General features: G+C 40.6%; 1 protein-coding gene across 6 annotated transcripts; it reads left to right on the top strand.

Moving 5' to 3' along the window:
• The first annotated feature begins 127 nt into the window (after positions 1–127).
• Positions 128–12008, top strand: rbm17 (RNA binding motif protein 17). Of its 6 annotated transcripts, none has more exons than XM_084345485.1 (13): positions 128–251; positions 600–747; positions 974–1090; positions 2029–2213; positions 2423–2535; positions 2950–3000; positions 4197–4335; positions 4781–4932; positions 5323–5373; positions 7388–7464; positions 7872–7970; positions 8052–8124; positions 11729–12008. In XM_084345485.1, exons 2-13 carry the CDS (start codon positions 625–627, stop codon positions 11830–11832), a joined length of 1284 nt encoding a protein of 427 aa, XP_084201611.1. In that variant the 5' UTR covers positions 128–251; positions 600–624; the 3' UTR covers positions 11833–12008. The 6 variants fall into 6 exon arrangements, with proteins under 6 accessions (XP_084201611.1, XP_084201609.1, XP_084201610.1 ...); XM_084345483.1 differs by having other exon boundaries at positions 129–251; positions 2950–3021; XM_084345484.1 differs by having other exon boundaries at positions 129–251; positions 2029–2195; positions 2950–3021.
• Positions 12009–17668: the final 5660 nt, after the last annotated feature.

The following is a 17668-nucleotide window of genomic DNA, read 5'->3' on the forward strand; positions in this document are numbered from 1 at the left end:
GTCTTTCAGCTAAAGAGCGTTCCTCTCTGTTTATGCTAGCAGGGAGAGGGGAAGGCAGACAGCCCAGCCGCTAGGTGGCGCTGAAGCGGAAGATGTAGCCGAATGTCGTTGACTGTCGCGCTTGGTTTTGCTGTTGTGCTCACTTCCGCCTCGTACACAGCTCGGAGCTAACGCTACACCAAATGTGCTGTTAAATACTTTCACGTTATAGGCACTCACATTTAGTTCATGTTCAGGTGTTTCTTAAACGGGTAAGTTGAAAACAAGCTTAAAATAATGTTGTTGGTTTTTCAGCACAACTGGTGTAGGAGTAGTTATGTAGCTGTCTTAGCATTAGCTAACGTTAGCTATACTTTTAGCCAGTATCTCCCTCCTGGTGTAACTTACACTTACTTGCTTACATATAGCTATGTGACAAAGATTTAGACATTTCGTTGCATTTAATATATTAAAAAAAAACGACTTTCTAAAAAGTGACTGAGCTTTTGATGCTGCTGCTGAGTTACAACCTCAATTTCTATCCAAGTGTTGCAAAAGGCAATGATGCTGCAGAAGCCAGTTAATGTTGCTATAAATGAAACTTGTCTCTGTGTCTGCAGGAAACAGAAACGTTGACTGGCAGCAATGTCGCTGTACGATGACCTCGGTGTGGGTGCCAGTGACACCAAGACCGAAGGCTGGTCCAAGAACTTCAAGCTGCTGCAGTCCCAGCTGAAGGTGAAGAAGGCAGCTCTGACCCAGGCCAAGGTAGGTACATCATGCAATACAAGTACAGTACACGGGTAAAATACTTGCATGTATAAACAATCTGTCACAGAGAAGGTACTTCATTGGTATTGCTGAAGAAAAAGAGTGCATAGACAGTAGAGAATATAAACGACACAGAATGATATGTTCCCACAGCAAATGTGCATATATCCAATGTTTGTGTTTATGTGTATGTGTGTGTGTGTGTGTGTGTGTGTGTGTGTAGACCCAGCGGATGAAGCAGACCACTGTCCTGGCCCCGGTCATCGATCTAAAGAGAGGAGGCTCCAGTGATGATAGACAGATCACAGACACTCCTCCACATGCTGCCGCTGGACTCAAGGTCTGTCTTACCCAGCGAACCTGGTCATCAGAAAGAATAGGAATTGATAAGATTTTTCTGATGCCTATGCCGTTATCACTTCTGCTCATTGGTCTGATTCTTTATCGACTTCCTTATTGAATCCAGTTTAATGTTCTGTGTGGAAAAATAAAGGGCTACACAGGTTGAATTGAGTTGGGTTGGGAGTAGCCTGAGAGCTGTCTGTGGCAGCAATCTTTATCTAAGATGGATGAAATGTGGGAATATTTGTGAATTAGTCTTTTAAAAATACGGTTTTAGTCACAGAAAAAGTCTGCTAAGCCTGCCTGCATGGCGCTCATGTTATTATAACAGAGGATATTTAGCTCTGTAACAGACGCGGCGCTCAGTTGGGAAGCTGTGTCACTTATGAGAAAAGTGTCAAATAACTGGCATTCCTGGAATTTAAGCCCATGTTGTGTAGAAAGATGTTCAACCCTTACTTCAAATGATCATTTTACAGACATTATAAATAACCCTGTTGACATCTTTCTGTGTGAAATTAAGCCAAGCTTTGGACTGTTTATTCCTTTCCACTATGACTCCTTCCTGTTGCAAGTTTCCAGAAGCGTAGATGCATGAGTTTGACATCATTGTTTTGCAATTCATTCTGGCATTGATGAAAGGAATTGATAGGTTTGGAGGCATATGATTCAGATGGTCTGACAATTTGGAACCTGTGCTCGATACCCATCCCTAGTCATCAGTGTTTGTGTGATCCAGATCTTGATGACCTGTGATTAGAATGTTACAAGTTGCCCAATTTTTTTTTTACCCCTGATTTGGGCGGATCTGCCAAAGATGCAGAGTGAAAATGGTAAAATTTAATGTTAATAATAGGATACAGAGCAGTGTGTGCGGTTGTGTTGTAGCTCTATCTCACTCTCATATTTTGGATTTGTCCTGTGTGTGTGCTTCAGGATGCTGTGCCAAGTGGTTTCTCCTCTGGCGACGTGCTGATCCCGTTGGCAGATGAGTACGATCCCATGTTCCCCAACGACTATGAGAAGGTGGTGAAGCGACACAGAGAAGAACGACAGCGGCAGAGGGAGCAGGAGCGACAGAAGGAGATCGAGGAGAGAGAAAAGTACTGCCAGCTTCAAGAGTTAAACATAATTTACAATTATTACAAAATTACTTTTGCTATTCAGGGTCCTGGGGGCTGCATCTGTAATTGTATGCTTGTAGCCATAACATTCGATCAGACCCAACATTTTTTAGTTGTTCGTCATGTAATAGTAATTACAGAGAGAGTGCACTGCACTGATTATTTACAGGAACTCCTCTTTCAATCTTGAACTTGATGTGTTGCAGGAAGAGGAAAGACCGACACGACGGTGGAGCTCCAAGTGGTTTCTCTCGTTTCCCAGCAGGAGAGGAAGAGTCGGATGAGGAAGACGACTATGAGAAGGAGCGCAGGAAACGAAGTTAGTGCTTGTAGTGAAGACTCATCATCCATCATCCATCCATCCATCCATCATATTTTCATCCTTCTTGCTTTAAGTTGGAATTTATAGCCTGAAGGCCAACCTTGCCCAGATGATTAAGTGATTATTTGTCATTATCTGATTTAAAAACAAATTCTCTCCAGATGAGTATGGTCCACTTTTGTGGACTAAATGTGAGTTCAAATACAGGCCAATCCTTCTTTGTGGATTATCTGTTTGAGCTTAAGATGCTTTTCTTTGGTCAACAGCAAGATCTTAATATATCACTCAGGGACACAAAGGATAAACAAAAAAAACCATCACATTTTAGCAGCAAATTAAGAAAATCAAAAACAAAATTAAAATCTAAACTTCACTTCTCTAACATCATCTGTCTGTCTCTCCCTCCTCCAGGTATGGGTGGAGCAGCTATCGCGCCTCCGTCTTCACTCGTAGACAGGGATGGTAAGCCTTGTGATTCATCAGGTGAAACTCTTTTGGTTTTTAACATCAACTGGATATTTAAGCAGTAATAACAGCAGGAAAGGAACAGTGTCTCTCGGCCTCTGTTTTAAACCCATGACTAATTTTATGAAAAATGAACCAGAACTGAGACGGCAGTGTGCTACATGGTCATCCTGTATGAAAGTTGGAGAGACAAATTATCCTCTGACTTGGTTAGTTAGTAGAGAATTAGGCTGTCCTGAAATGACCTCTAACATGTTGGACTGTAAGACACAAGCTCTGTAACCTGTAGTAAGGTTGTTTTTTATTTAACTGTCTGGATAACTGAGTGAAACATTGCCTGTGTTTACATGCACAGAGTATTCCAGTATTTACATCTTTGTCTGAAAAAGACAGTATTCTCACTAAGCTGTTTACATCTCTGATAGGGATGAATATTCCAATAATATTAACATTTACATCCATGTGTGAATACTATTTAATGAACGCCCTCCTTCTTTCATTCCCTCAATCCAGAAATGTTGGCTTTCCTTTTCTGCATGCATCTCTACTACAGCCTTGCAAAGTGTTGGCTAGGCAACGCACAGAGCTGATTTAAATAGCAAGAGACTGGGTTGCAAATTGCAGGTTAAAAAACCCAAATGAGATGCATATTCTGAATGTGCAATATACATGTCAAAAGAACGGCCCTTAAACTGGAACAATATCAGCATCTCCTGCATGACTTCAATGGAAAATGCTGCATTTGGAATGTACTGTTTACATGGCCCGAATGAAATTCAGATTATTGTCACATTCTGAATAATAGTAGTATATTCATGTGCATGTAAACATAGTCAGTGATGGCCACAGACTGTTAGTGCAGTTAGTATTCTGTTAAATTAGCAGCAGGGGGCAGCATTGACCAAACCAGTGTTTGAGGTGTCTTTTACATTGTGAATGTCAAAAATGCAAAGAAGGAAAATCAAACCAAGGTTTCTGCAGTCAGAGTTGTTTTTGCCTCAGCATCATTATTGGCTCCTCCCAGAGCTGCTGTGATGCCACAGTCATAAAAATAATCTACGACACTGTACAGAATACAACTTGTAAACAAGTAATGGTAGCAAATTACAGTAAACATGACAGTGATACAAAATCTGATCTGGTTGTGCTCCTCGGTGCATGTCAATATCAGTTGTGTTTTCTGTGCTTTTTAGGCTCATCTGCGTTTTCCTACGAGGATGAAGGTCGTCCTGCCAGAGGCTCAAAGGCCGCCATCCCTCCACCTATGTATGATGACTCAGAACGACCACGTTCACCGCCTGGACCAACCAGCTCCTTCCTGGCCAACATGGGGTGGGTGGGACACACACATGCACACAGACACACACAACAGACAGGCAATTTACGTTTTTGTACTTTAACTTCAGCTGCTTTGGAATCTTCTGGAATCTACAAAAGCTCCTGTAGTTTCATGTAATCATTTACTTAGTGAGTAACATGCTTTATCTTAAGGTACGTTTTATATGTGACTTCATTACCATTCAAAGTAAATTGATACATTTTCTGCAGTGCATCAATATTAATTCGCTAAAACATTAGCTCATTTGAATAATAAACCAATATTGATTAATTCAATTTTTGTCTTAAAGCTGTAGATTACATTGTGTAGTAGTAGTTGTATTGTGATGTTTCAAACATGCGAGTCTGAGATTTTTAATGTCAGTTTGGACAAACGCCTTTAATATTAAAACAATTCACTCTTAGATTATAACGTTTTTCTCCCCATCTGCCCCAACAGAGGTACTGTGGCCCATAAGATCATGCAGAAGTACGGCTTCAAAGAAGGGCAGGGCCTGGGGAAGCACGAGCAGGGCCTCAGCACGGCGCTGTCTGTGGAGAAGACAAGCAAGCGAGGCGGAAAGATCATCATAGGCGATGCTGCAGAGAAACGTAAGTACTCTATTTGTCTTTTTAAGAAATATATTTATTTATTTTGCTGCCACAGTTTTTCTTTGTCCACTTTGACTTTTCTCTTTTCTTTCCTTCAAGTCCTTTTCACCCTTCGACTGCATGAACCGACCTTTGCTCGTGTTGTGTCCAGAGCTTATGTCTGTTGTTTCGTCTCTGTCAGTGTCTAACCTGCTTTGAGTTTTAGCTTCTCTTCTCACTTTTGTTCCTTTCATGTATATTTTAGCTCTACACACATCATGGTGTCATTTCCGGATCAGTTGTGTTTACTGTGACTTTGTGTGCATGTTTTTATTCTTTTTCATTTTGTGTATGAATGTGTGGTATGTATGTGTGTGCTGGTGTGTGATGTGTATGTGTGTGACTGAGCAGCAGGGTCCAGCCAGTCAGGTGCTGCTGATACTTCAGGCGGAGGCTTTGCAGGTTGGCCTCCACTCCCATTTTCTCTCTCTCCCATTAGACAGAGTGTGCTCTCCAGCCTGCCTTTTAATTTAGAAGTGTGTGTGTATGTTTGTGTGTCTGCATGTTTTATCTGTATTTATCTGTTGTCTCACTCATTTACCAAAATGAAAGTAGCTGTGCTTGTCTGTTGAGTTGATTGGTCCTCAAACCAGAGTTCAGTTTTAACATATGACATGGCTAGGAGTAGAATAGTTCTGCATGGTTTTCTGCTGGATGTGTGTTAGTAAAAACTGCTCTTAATGTTGGCTAACGCTGCAGTCTTTTATAGTTTTGGTCTAATTTCCGTCTCTTTTGAATTTGGTCTTCTCTAACAGTCCCTGCTTCTAATTCAGACTCACCTAAGCTTTAAATTTGTTCTCATTATTTTAACCTGCTCTCCTCACCCGTAGACGATGATGAAATTAAGCAAAATCCACAATGCATAGTCATTAAGGCTTAAAGGGATAGTTCAACAATGCAGAATGTCGGCCCCAATAATCGACCAGGCCGATACTAGACCCGTCCCTAGATCAGGGTCCATCAATGGAGGAAAATATAACATAACATATACCAAGAGAAGCAGTTCGTCCAAAGGTCACAGAAAGGACAAACTGGACCTAGAGAAGTACTAGCAAAGGGGTTGATGATCAGTAACAGCCAGCAAGGCCAGGGCAGATAGAAAGGTAGGATTAAGTAAATTACCACAGTGCCTTTTATATGGGGATGGATCAGATAGACATAGACTCCCCCAAAAGCTCACAAATTAACAAGTTACATCTTCGATGTTCAGTCCTCACAAGTAACTCAGTAACTCCCTGGGCTCACCACTGGTTGCATGGTCTGCCACACATCCTCCTTAAGGCTGCAAAATGTTGTTTTACACTTTGTCTTTGGTTCAGATTAAACAAGAAAGATAAGAGGTTAATTAGTGAGCTTTAGACGTTCTCTTTGGTGGATTATTATAAACTGTGCCAGGCTAGCTATTTCCCCCTGTTTGCAATCTTTAAGATAAGCTAAGTTAACCAGCTGCTAGCTGTAGCTTCATAATTACAGTATAGACATGGGAGTGCAAACCATCCTCTCACTGAACTCTGCCAGAGAGTGACTAAAAGTCTTAATCAAAATTTTAAATTTTTGCCTAAAAGATTAGAATCCACACTTACGGAAACGTTTCCGATGTTTTTGTTGGATTACCGGCAACATAAAAACATGAGAATAAGTCGTTTATCGACAGCACCAACTGTGATGTGATCGTCAGAGACAAACATAAACTGTAGTTGAAATGGTTCAACCAGATGTGTTGGGTTCTCAAAAATATTTTGTTTCTTTGTGGTGCAGTGTTTACTTTTGGCCACTAAGTATCAGGGTTGGATGTCAGGTTCATCACTGCTGGATTTCAGCTGAACTGCTGTTTTTGTATGAGTTTATATTTTGAAGGGATTTGCAGCCAGTCAGCAGGAATCCCTGTTATCAGTATTGTACACTGAGCAGAATATGAGTTTAGATGAGTGGACCAACACACTAGGTGCTATCTGAGGAACACTTTGTGGCCCCCTGTTATTAATATGGGGATCGCTGGTCTTGTCAGATTGTCAGAGTTTAACCAAGGACTGGCTGAAAAGTCCTTCTTTAAGATGCACTGTGTACGTACATGTACACATCTTCAGTGTTCCTTTGAGCAAAACATTTTTTTCTCAGCAGCGTGTATAACACAATAAAAGCAGTGTTCAAATGTGACGAAAACAGCCAGACACGACAGAAGAAGTGGATATCAAATCGGCTTGGCAAACACAGAACAGTATTTTTAACAGCTTTTGAACAAAATATTTGCTGAATTGTTTCATTTATCACACGCATTGAATCAAGCTCAATACAATGCGATAAAACTTATTGTTACACATTTTTGTCAGTTGCTTAATCCAGCTCACCAGCAGCCTGAGAATATTCTTTTCAGGAGAAAAAGTGTGACCTTTTGTTCCTGTTTCCATCCGACCAGCGGACTCTTCCAAGAAGTCGGAGGCCAACCCGCTTACAGAGATCCTGAAAAACCCGACCAAAGTGGTCCTGCTCAGGGTATGTTGGTTGTGCTCTTCTGTTTTCTAGACTGGATGAGTATCATAGAATAATCGAAAAAATATATATTCTTTTCACTGTGTGTTAATGATGAGTCCTCACCTCATGTTTCTACCAAATATCAACAAGAAATATCAACATTCAACATTTCAGCACAGACAGAAACAAAACTACTTGTCAAGTGTAATCTAGATCAGAAATTAGTCAGAAAATTGGGACAACACAAGTCCTTTTAGTGCGTTCAGAGCGCAGACTTTAAAATTTTACTTTTAAATTACAAAATGGAAAAAAATATAAAACACTTTGTCAAGGTTTATTTTGGAAAATTGAGTTTGCTAGTTAAATCAGACTTTCTTGGCTTCCACCGTTCCTTGCAAGTTGGCCTAATGTCTGCGTTTGTCTTGTAGAACATGGTGGGCAGAGGAGAGGTGGACGAAGATCTGGAGGGAGAGACAAAAGAAGAGTGCGAGAAATACGGCAAAGTGGTTAAATGTGTCATTTTTGAGGTGAGAGAAGAGAATTGCAACTTGTGAAGTGAATGTATCGGTGAAACAGGACCCTCTGAAAAAACACACATTTCCTCTCAGATTGCAGAAGTGCTTGATGATGAAGCTGTCAGGATATTTCTGGAGTTCGAGAGGGTGGAGTCAGCCATTAAAGGTCAGTATTCAGTCGTTGTGTGTGGACAGACCTTGAATGAGGCCCTCGGCTCAGAGTTGAGCTTATTCGACACACCAGAAAAAGGTTGCTTGACACTTTAAAACTGAGCAGACTCGTCTCTACAGTCAGGTCATGTTGCCTCAAAATAAGTCAAATGTCACAGGAGCGCTGAAGCTCACAAAAAAAAAACTGGACCGATTGTTGACTCTCCAAACTCGAGCCTGCATTTGTCATCACTGACACTCCATCACTGAAAACCATAATCTTCCACATTTCCATAGAGATTCTGCTCTCACTGAGTCACTTTGATATCAAAATAGTGTTTCTACATGTACGCGTTGATCATCCTCAATGTGTTTGCATCACTTTCTCCATTGTATAACTGCTCTAATATTGTGGGTGAAAGTGTGTCCCATTCTAAATGGGTTGGCCCAGATCAGAAACAAGGTGAGACTCGGCTCCCCGAGGTGTTACATCACAAATGGCCCAGCAACCCAGCCGGCTCCCTGCGGCACCGCTGGCACCGCGCTTACATCACCGCTCTCAGAAAGCGGGACAGACACTCAAAGAATGATATGAAGACTCACACTGCCTGATCCATTTCTACAGATGATGATGAAACATTTTACTGCCCCCAGGAGGGAAGGTCTCTTGTTGCATGAGAGAGGTCGGAGTTCACACAGGAGCAGGTTGGATGTGACCACCATACAGCTGCAAACACAAGAGTTTGAGTCCAACTCCACCTGATTCCCTTCTGTGACTGCATAAAATTTTAGTGAAGTCACTTTAACAAGTCTTCAGTTGAGACTTAATATTAAGCATCATTTATAAATGGTAAATTTAAAGTTAATTAAACTTAAGTTATTACCACTGTCACCAAACGAATAAATGCTTTATAAATCATTTATTAAGCAATTGTTCATTGTAAAGTTACAACTGATATTTATAATACTTTGTAAATGTTCAATAAATTCTGTGTAGTTCATCTGTAAACATTATTTGGATGGCCATTATAAAGAAGCAACTGATGTTTATAAAGCTTAACAAATATAAAGCATTACAATGTTTGTTAACAGTGAAATAACTAAAGTTTAACTATCTATAAATGTACCATTTATTAATGATGGTTACATTAAAGTGTCACCTCAGGCCAACAGCTGACCCGTGGCCTTGTTTGAAGTAGCTTCCCATAGAGCTGCAGCGATGAGTCGACTAATCAATAGCCGATCGAAAGAAAATGAATCCTAAACTATTTTGACAATCGAAGTAATTTTCAAGCAAAAACCACAAACAATCCGTGGTTCCTGCTTCTTCAATGCGAGGATTTGCGGCTTTTCTTGTCATCTATAATGAAGAGTCTCTGGGTTTTGGGCTGTTAGTTGGACAAAAGAAGCAATTTGAAGATGGAGCTTTTTGTGATCTTTTTTTTTTTTTTTTGACATTTTAACAAATAATGAAAAAAATAATCTGCAGAGTAATTGAGAATGAAAATTATCGTTGGTGGTGAGTCTTAAGCCCTTTTTTAGTGATTCCACAACAGCGCAACAGTGAAGGATGGCTTCTAGTCAGTGCTAGCATCACATCACATAATCACCATCAGTAAATAGTGGAACCTGTCTGGCTCTCACCCCCAGAGAGGACTGCTGTTTTCAGGGGGAAGTTCTCAGTAGGGAGGGCTGACCATCGCGGTGACTTTCCCACATTAAATTTGGTGATTTCTTTTTTATACAAGATCCCGAAGACAGTAACTACAACAACACAATAGTGGAAGGTGACAAAGACATGAGTTAAAATGATTTGCCCAAAATCACGTCACATAATCACTGCCAGTAAACAGCAGGAACTACCTCTGCCGGGTGCAGATGCTGTTGAGTGCGACCCAGAGTGACAGCAACTACTCCACTTATACATTTTGGCACTTTTTCTCTTGCTTGAGTCGCCAAAGACACTGCCTGCTGCCACATTAGTGTTGTTTGGTCTTGTATCTTTGCTTTGTGGGTTGAAGTGTGGGACATTTCTCTTTTATTTGATGTGTGAAGGATCTGTTTAGTTGTCAGACTGTGAACACCATCAGAACGTCACACCCCTGCCCGCCCTGCTGGCTTACCCTTACACACGGATGTTGATTCACCTCTGTTATTATCTGGCTTTCTTCTCGTGAATGATGATGTTGGCAGTATTTCTGCCAAGGGTGGTATGTGTTTAAGCAATAAAGCTCAAAAGAAGATGGTCAATAAAAAAAAAAACCTTAATTTGGAGGAGCTTCATAGCCAGCACTGTTGCCATAACAAGAGGCTATTTGAAGACTTCACTTTGGGCTCTGGGAAATTGTGGAAGATTGGCACCACTTTCATGTTTGTTAAATAGGAAGCTGTAGCTGAAAGCCTGTTAGCTTAGCTTAGTATAAAGTGGGAACCGGCTAGTCTGGCTCTGTTTAAACTTCCAGGGTGAAACATTCTGCCTAGCAACACATTTAAAGCTCGCTAAAACAGACTTTATATCCTGTTTTTTACTGTGAAACTTGAGGTTATTTCTGGCTAGCAGGCTCCTGGCTGTATCTTCATATTATTTATTATATCACATAGTGTACAGACATGAGAGTGGTCTTGATCATCTCATCTAACCCTCAACAAGAAACATATTTCTCAACATGTCTACACTTTTCTCTTAAAAGAATCTACTGTGCTGTCCTCACACACACAATGCAGTGATTCAGGATGTTATGAGATTTTCAGATAGACAATCTTCTCAGTCTAATCGCTGCAACATAACAAACTGTGTTTTGTACATCCAGTGTCAGCACAGTGGAGCTCATGTCCACAGACATTAATGAAAAGTGCTGCATGAAATGTGCTGACTGAGGCGATCACAAGCGCCCTTCAAGGAAAATGGATTGGACACTGTTCATCTTATTGATAAGGTTAAAACAGCCAGACAGGACAGAACCAACACTGTCCTTTTTAAAGGAAGGTTATTTTGATGTGTGTGTCTTAACTTAGGACAGCATTTAGTGTACGCTTCCGCATAATCCCAGGAAACGACACTGATACTATAATTTTCCTTTTTTCTCAGAAGTGTGAGCGCCAAAACAAAGTTGTTTTTCTTTTTTGGGTTTTTATCTCTGGCACTTAGGGCTAGCATCAGTCAGCTGCTTGCCACAACAATTTGTTCCACAGAAAAACAAATAATTTCTTCTAAGAACATGAGGCCGCTGCCTTCAGGGTTAAAGGAAAACAACCATGAAACAAGTGAACTGTTTAAAACAGTCCTGGCATATTTATGTTGGTGTTCTGCACTTCTTCCTGTGGATAACTGATGTTGCTTCACAGTCAAATATCTCCAGCAGCTAGGTACAGAATGAAGCGTTCACAACATTGTTCTATTGTTCAACAACCAAACAGTGAAATTAATTGTAACAGAGAACACACACATGTTCAGGACCCTGCTCAGGATCTTTCAAAGGGCATTCTGGGACTCTGAGGAAGTACGTATCTGAAGGCAGATTGAGTGGTTTTTCTTGTAATATATCAATACTGATTCTGCTGTTGAAAGGTTTATCTGTGTACTCGAGTACACTCTGACCTTCTCTTTCTCTCCCTTGCAGCTGTGGTGGATCTGAACGGACGCTATTTCGGCGGGCGAGTCGTCAAGGCCTGCTTCTACAATCTAGACAAGTTTCGCGTTTTGGACCTCGGCGAGCAGGTCTGACGTCTCCCCCCAGCTCCGCCACACATCATCTCCCCACTTGTAAATAATATTTTTTATATTTCCCCATCAGCAGTGTCTGCATGTAGTGATGAGTCCATCTTGTAGATTCTTTGTTGTTTTTTTCCTGTGATGAAAAATACCTTTATGTCGTGACAAAATAAAGGGTTTAAACTATGTCTAGTTTACCGTTTTCTTTATGTAGCATCATAATTCTGTTATTATTATTATTATTATTATTATTAGAGTCAGTTTAGCTGATTATCTGAAATTATAAATCAGCCTAGTCATGCTGACTGGCTACAGTTGTTTTTCAGCCTCATATGAAACATTTCGGTTATAAACACTTTCTAGCAAAATCATAAATTCAAAACTTCCACACAGCCCGTAATATCCAGGAAGCCTAGTTTCCCTTTGAATTTCATCTGACATAACTCTGGTTCCTCAGTAGTGTTAACACATCCCCAGCGGCCCACAGTCTTAACTTAGACCTGATGGATTATGGGAAGGGGGACTGGGACGGTGAACGCAGCCCCAGCCTCATTCAGAACTTATGTAAGAGCGCCAGAAGGGCCCTGGAGGTTCCAGTGAGCAACGTCAGAAGGAAGGATCCCACCGGAGCAGGTTTAATTCAGATCAGGGAAACAGGTTGGACAGAGAAGCAAAAAGGAGAGGAGAGACTCATTAGAAAGATTTAATTCCTTCATTCGTACTGCAGAGTTGGAGGGGTCAAAGGTCAAAGGAATGTGGATTAAACTGAGTAGAGACAGCTGTAGAAAGACTGAAACATACTGCTCATGTAGACGTGCTGTTGTTAAAACGTTCCTCAGGTATTAGTGCTATTAGTTGGCAGACACAGAGGCAGAACAGCTGTGGGTGAAGGTATCAGCCGCTCTTGCTCATGCAAAAGCCCCCCCCAAACCTCCAAGAAGGCCCTGACATCATCAATAGATATAAATTCTACAAATAGAATATCTGCAAAAACTGGAAAAGGACAAAGTCAATGACAGACCATTGTATTACCAACTGTACCCCAGGGAAGCCATCCAATGCATCTATAGAGATACACAATGAAAGGGCACCACTCAGACCAATCTTCAGCGGCATCAACTCAGTTACCTATAACATATCCAAGCACTTGGCCAGACGAAACAATGGTTTCTTATGATGTCACCTCACTTTTTACATGCATTCCCACCCAAGAAGTGGTGAAGATAGTGAAGAAACGCCTGCTGCAGGACAGCACTCTGTCCAGCAGAACCACCTTCACCCCAGACCACATTTGTGCCTTACTTGACCTCTGCCTGACAACCACCTCCTTCCAGTACAGTGAAGGTTTCTACAGACAGAAGCACGGCGCTGCCATGGGCTCGCCTGTGTCCCCAATAGTGGCCAACCTCTACATAGAAGAAGTTGAGCGCAGAGCCTTGATTACCTTCACAGGAACTGCTCCTAGCCACTGGTTCAGGTATGTGGACGACACCTGGGTCAAAATCAGAGCAAGGGAAGTGGAAGCCTTCACAGAACATATAAATGCTGCAGACAATAACGTCAAGTTCACACAGGAAGATGTCAGAGGAGACAGTCTGACCTTGTTGCAGTACACACTGAAGGACAGAAGCCTCACACCTACCAGAATGTAAAAGCCTGCAACTCCTCTCCGTTTTCACAAAACTGAAACAGGTCCAGTTGCCTACGATACAGCACTGAGTGTATCAGTAAAAACTACCTGAAAAAGTAAAAGTTGTCATAAAATCAGAAAAATGCATCTGATCTTTCTTCTGAAGGACAAGAATGCAGCTAAGAGTAGCAGTAATGATAATAACTTTATTTATATAGCACCTTTAAAAACAGTATTTTTTTTACTTTGAAAAGCTGAAAATGACAAAATAAAATGCTGCCAGCTTACAAATCAAGTAGAGAAAAACACCAAATTCCTTAATGTGATTTTGAATATAGTACAAAAATGGCTGACACGCAAACGTACACCTGTCCATGCTGGGTTTCGGGGTCAGCAGCAGGTATGTTTGGCCTCTTTCAGGCCTGAAGCAGCACTGTGTGTAGTGTATATGTGAGACCCAGGCGTGAAGCTGATGCTAAGAACGTGCCCTGAGCGTGCACAGCTGAGCAGAGTGATATGATTGGCTGTCAGTGGCCTAAGAAACCCTGACCTAAATACCAGCGGGTGTGACATGAGACGGGGTCAAGAGGTCACGATGTGTGCCTCTGTAAGGGCCTGGCTGACCTGGATATCTTGCGTCCAGTTTCTTTTTTTTCCAGCTGAAGATGTTTCGATAAACCAAAATCAAGATTGAACGCAGCTTAAACGGGATGAAAAAATGGATTTGGTGATTTTTTTTGAATGGGTGCGGTCAACTGATATATCTCTGTGGTTACTGTGTTTGGTTGTTGTGGTTTGATAGAAAAACCCTCCACCTTATTCATAAGGTCTCAAGATGATTCATGGAGTGAGGAGAAAAGAAAAAACAGTTCTGCTACACAGATTTTTATTCCTTTATATAATTAATTAATTAATTTCTAATCTTAGCTTTTTTTGTGGAATAACAGATACTCCTACCCAGGAATACTACAGGCAGCAGTGTGTCTCTATGATCCTCTCACTCTTCTGTGACTACATGTTGCTCCTTCTCACGTCGATAATAAAGGTGACTACTCTATAGAGAATATAAGCTGCACTATAGTAGAGAAATCAGTATTTATATTATGTAGTATAGAGGATATTATGGATGCTTGACAAAGCTTTTGTTTGTGGTACAAAACTTAGCAATATCACAGTCTGTCTCCACGATCTTCTTGCTTTTCCATAACCACACATTCCTACTTGTCACTTTGATCACAAGGCTGACACCTCTAATATAGAGGCTTCAGTATAGTAGGGACTGGAATTTATATGATATAGTTTAAAGAATATTATGAATACAAAACCAAACTGACAAAAGAGCAGGACTCAGAAAATGGCACAACTACAAATCTGCCTGCTACTTCAGCACCACGAACACTACCTTCGATTTACCAATACACGGCACAGTTAGGCTACTGATATTTCAGAGTCGTGGTTCTAACACAAACCTCAGTCAGATAAAGGATCAGTGAGTCAGGTAGACCAGACTAACATATTCAACTAACTAACCTCACTGCCCCTGCACTCTCTGTGACCAGGACATGGAGAGGGGGGATGGCAGGTTAACATGCATATCTGATGCCACAAGGAGCCACAAGCCAAAAAGGTTTAGAGCCACTAGTTTAATCTTTGACAGTCTACTGTATTCACTGAGCTCATCATATGTTTTCACATGAAAAGTAACTATTAAATAGAGTACAATATTTTCTTTGAGGTGCATTGGAGTAGAAGTATAAAGTCACATAAAATGGAAGTCCTCGAGTTAAGTGCAAGTACCTTAAAACTGTAGTGAAACAGATCACATGATGTACATGATTAAGTGTAGGAATAAAGTCATTACTATATGAAAGTCCTCTGAATCTCCACCTGTCTGTGATTTAAAGTGAAATTCTGGTGTCTTATAACTTGCAGCAAACCTACATACTGTATACATGAACAAGGAAATGCATTAATGCTTATACTTATACTCTGAATGAACCCTTTTGTGGTCCGACCTGTCAATCAAATGACATGTCATTACAGACTAAAGACTTAATCAAGTGTTTTCCTCACAAATATCATTTTAATTACGTTACACTCCGCCGAGCCCCGTGTGGATTCACAGCTATTTTTAGGGGAAAATTGGCCAAGACAGACAAGCAGTGTGTCCTCCTGAGACAAAACACAGTCTGAATCACTGTCAGGCACTCTGCATTTGCAATATAAGTGAATAGCTAAGCCAGGGCAATCTTATTATATTTAATACTTTAAAATAACAATAAGACATTGTAGTGAAATTGCAAAAGCCTCGGTCGAATCAGTGTGTTACTGTGAGTTATGGGAAGGCAACAATCTTATCCTCTAAAAACCCACAGACACAAAGGTGCTAGACTATCAGGACAAACAATTGACACAGTTAAGTTTCACAATCACGGTTTCTCCATCGAACGCTTTCAGTTCAGACTGTGGCGCTTCTGGTAAAAGATCATAACCTGACCTCGTATGCGTTTCCTCTTATTCTACTTGTATTTGAGAATTAAAAACTGCAGTCACAATAACTATTTAAGCAGGATGTTCAAGACAAAAATATCACAACTCTACCCTTTGTTCAGGTGCTCAACAGGAAAGAGTTTGTCACTGATCAATAAACCACATTAATAAACAGGATAGCAGTTTGAGAGCCACACAGAAGGAGGTCTTCAGGGGAAAGGTTGGAGAGAGTTCAGAGGCTTTTCAAGTCGATGTCGAGACAGAATAAAGGGAGCAGTTTTTTGTTGTTGTCCTTAATTTAACCTTTATTATGAGAGTCAGTCTAGCTCATCATTCTAAAATTAGAAATCAGCTTAGTCATGCTGACTGGACCACCGCTGTTTTTCAGAATGTCTTCAAAATGTGAAATATTTCATCATGGTATAAACACTTTAAAGCAAAATTATAAATTACACTAAACAATATTACACATCCTGTCAGGGAACAGCTCCTAATTCCCATGATGACTTGCGTTTACGAAGTGCTGAGATCTTTGAGGAGAGGTTGGAGAGAGTTTAGAGGGTTTTCAAAAGTCCAAACTGAGGCAATGGGGAAGTTCAGCACACTGTAAAAGGTTTAAGAGCCGTAGCAGTAGCTAATGTAAATAAAAAAATATATATTTTTACAGTGGAGTCCTCATTCTGCAGGAAGTACTTCAATGCTGCTGTAGATAGAGGACTATACAAATCAATTATAGTTAAAAAAAACAAAACAAAAACATAAACAAAAACATAAATCCTCACATGTGCAGTACTTTTTAAAAAGAGGTCATAAAAAGAAAAATACTGAGTGTGCAAACAGAATGAGGTCATGGTGAAGTCAGTAATGAGCATCACAGATGCCCTTTAAGTCACTTTAAGAAAAATGAGCAACCAAAAATGAAGATTCAGGCTTTATCTTCTCATCCCCATGCTGATGCAAAAGTCTGGTGAAATTTCATAGCCCACAAACCATTGCTGGAGCTTCACAGCAAAACAGTGTTGCAGCATTCTGCTAAAGAACTGAAGTAGATGGGGACTTGTTCTAAAACATAACATTGTTAATCTAAGTCTCTGGAATCCCACATATCCTAAATTGATTTGAAAAGATGTTGTTTCCACACTCAATCCACTTCAGGCGTGGTGTGTGCTAATAATTTTAGCATAACAGCTAAATCCCAGCTTAAAAAAGGGGTGTAAATAAAAATCTTTCCAAATCAATTTGGGATCTCGGGTCTTCTAGAGACTTGCATTATGCAAAACGAGCTGTGTGGAGCCATTATATGTTTTTATCAGTTGTATTTTTACGTTTTTAAACAAGTCCCCATCTACCACAGCATTTTAGGAGAATGCTGCAGCACTGTTTTGCTGTGAAGCTCCAGAAATGTTTTGTGAAATACAAAACTTGGGTGAACTTTTCCTTTAACAGATTTGTTCCATTGGGATTTTCTGAATGTCGCTGAACAGCTTTAAAGGTTTGATATTTTATATTGCATTTGAACCATATTGCAAGGTCATAGTGTGAAAGAATTGTGTGTGTGTGTGTGTGTGTGCGCAGTGCGTGTATCGCCTTATCTGACCTCTTCATCTGCAGCCCCTGCCACAGGGGTCGGGGTGAAACTCTAAACCAGCAGAAACTGGGTGAGCTGTTATATTTAGTGTCTGCACAGAAGCTGCATACACAGACTGCAAATTATAAAGAATGAAATAA

Source organism: Pagrus pagrus (genome assembly GCF_965226575.1).
Source record: "Pagrus pagrus genome assembly, chromosome: 23".
NCBI classification, from domain to species: domain Eukaryota; kingdom Metazoa; phylum Chordata; class Actinopteri; order Spariformes; family Sparidae; genus Pagrus; species Pagrus pagrus.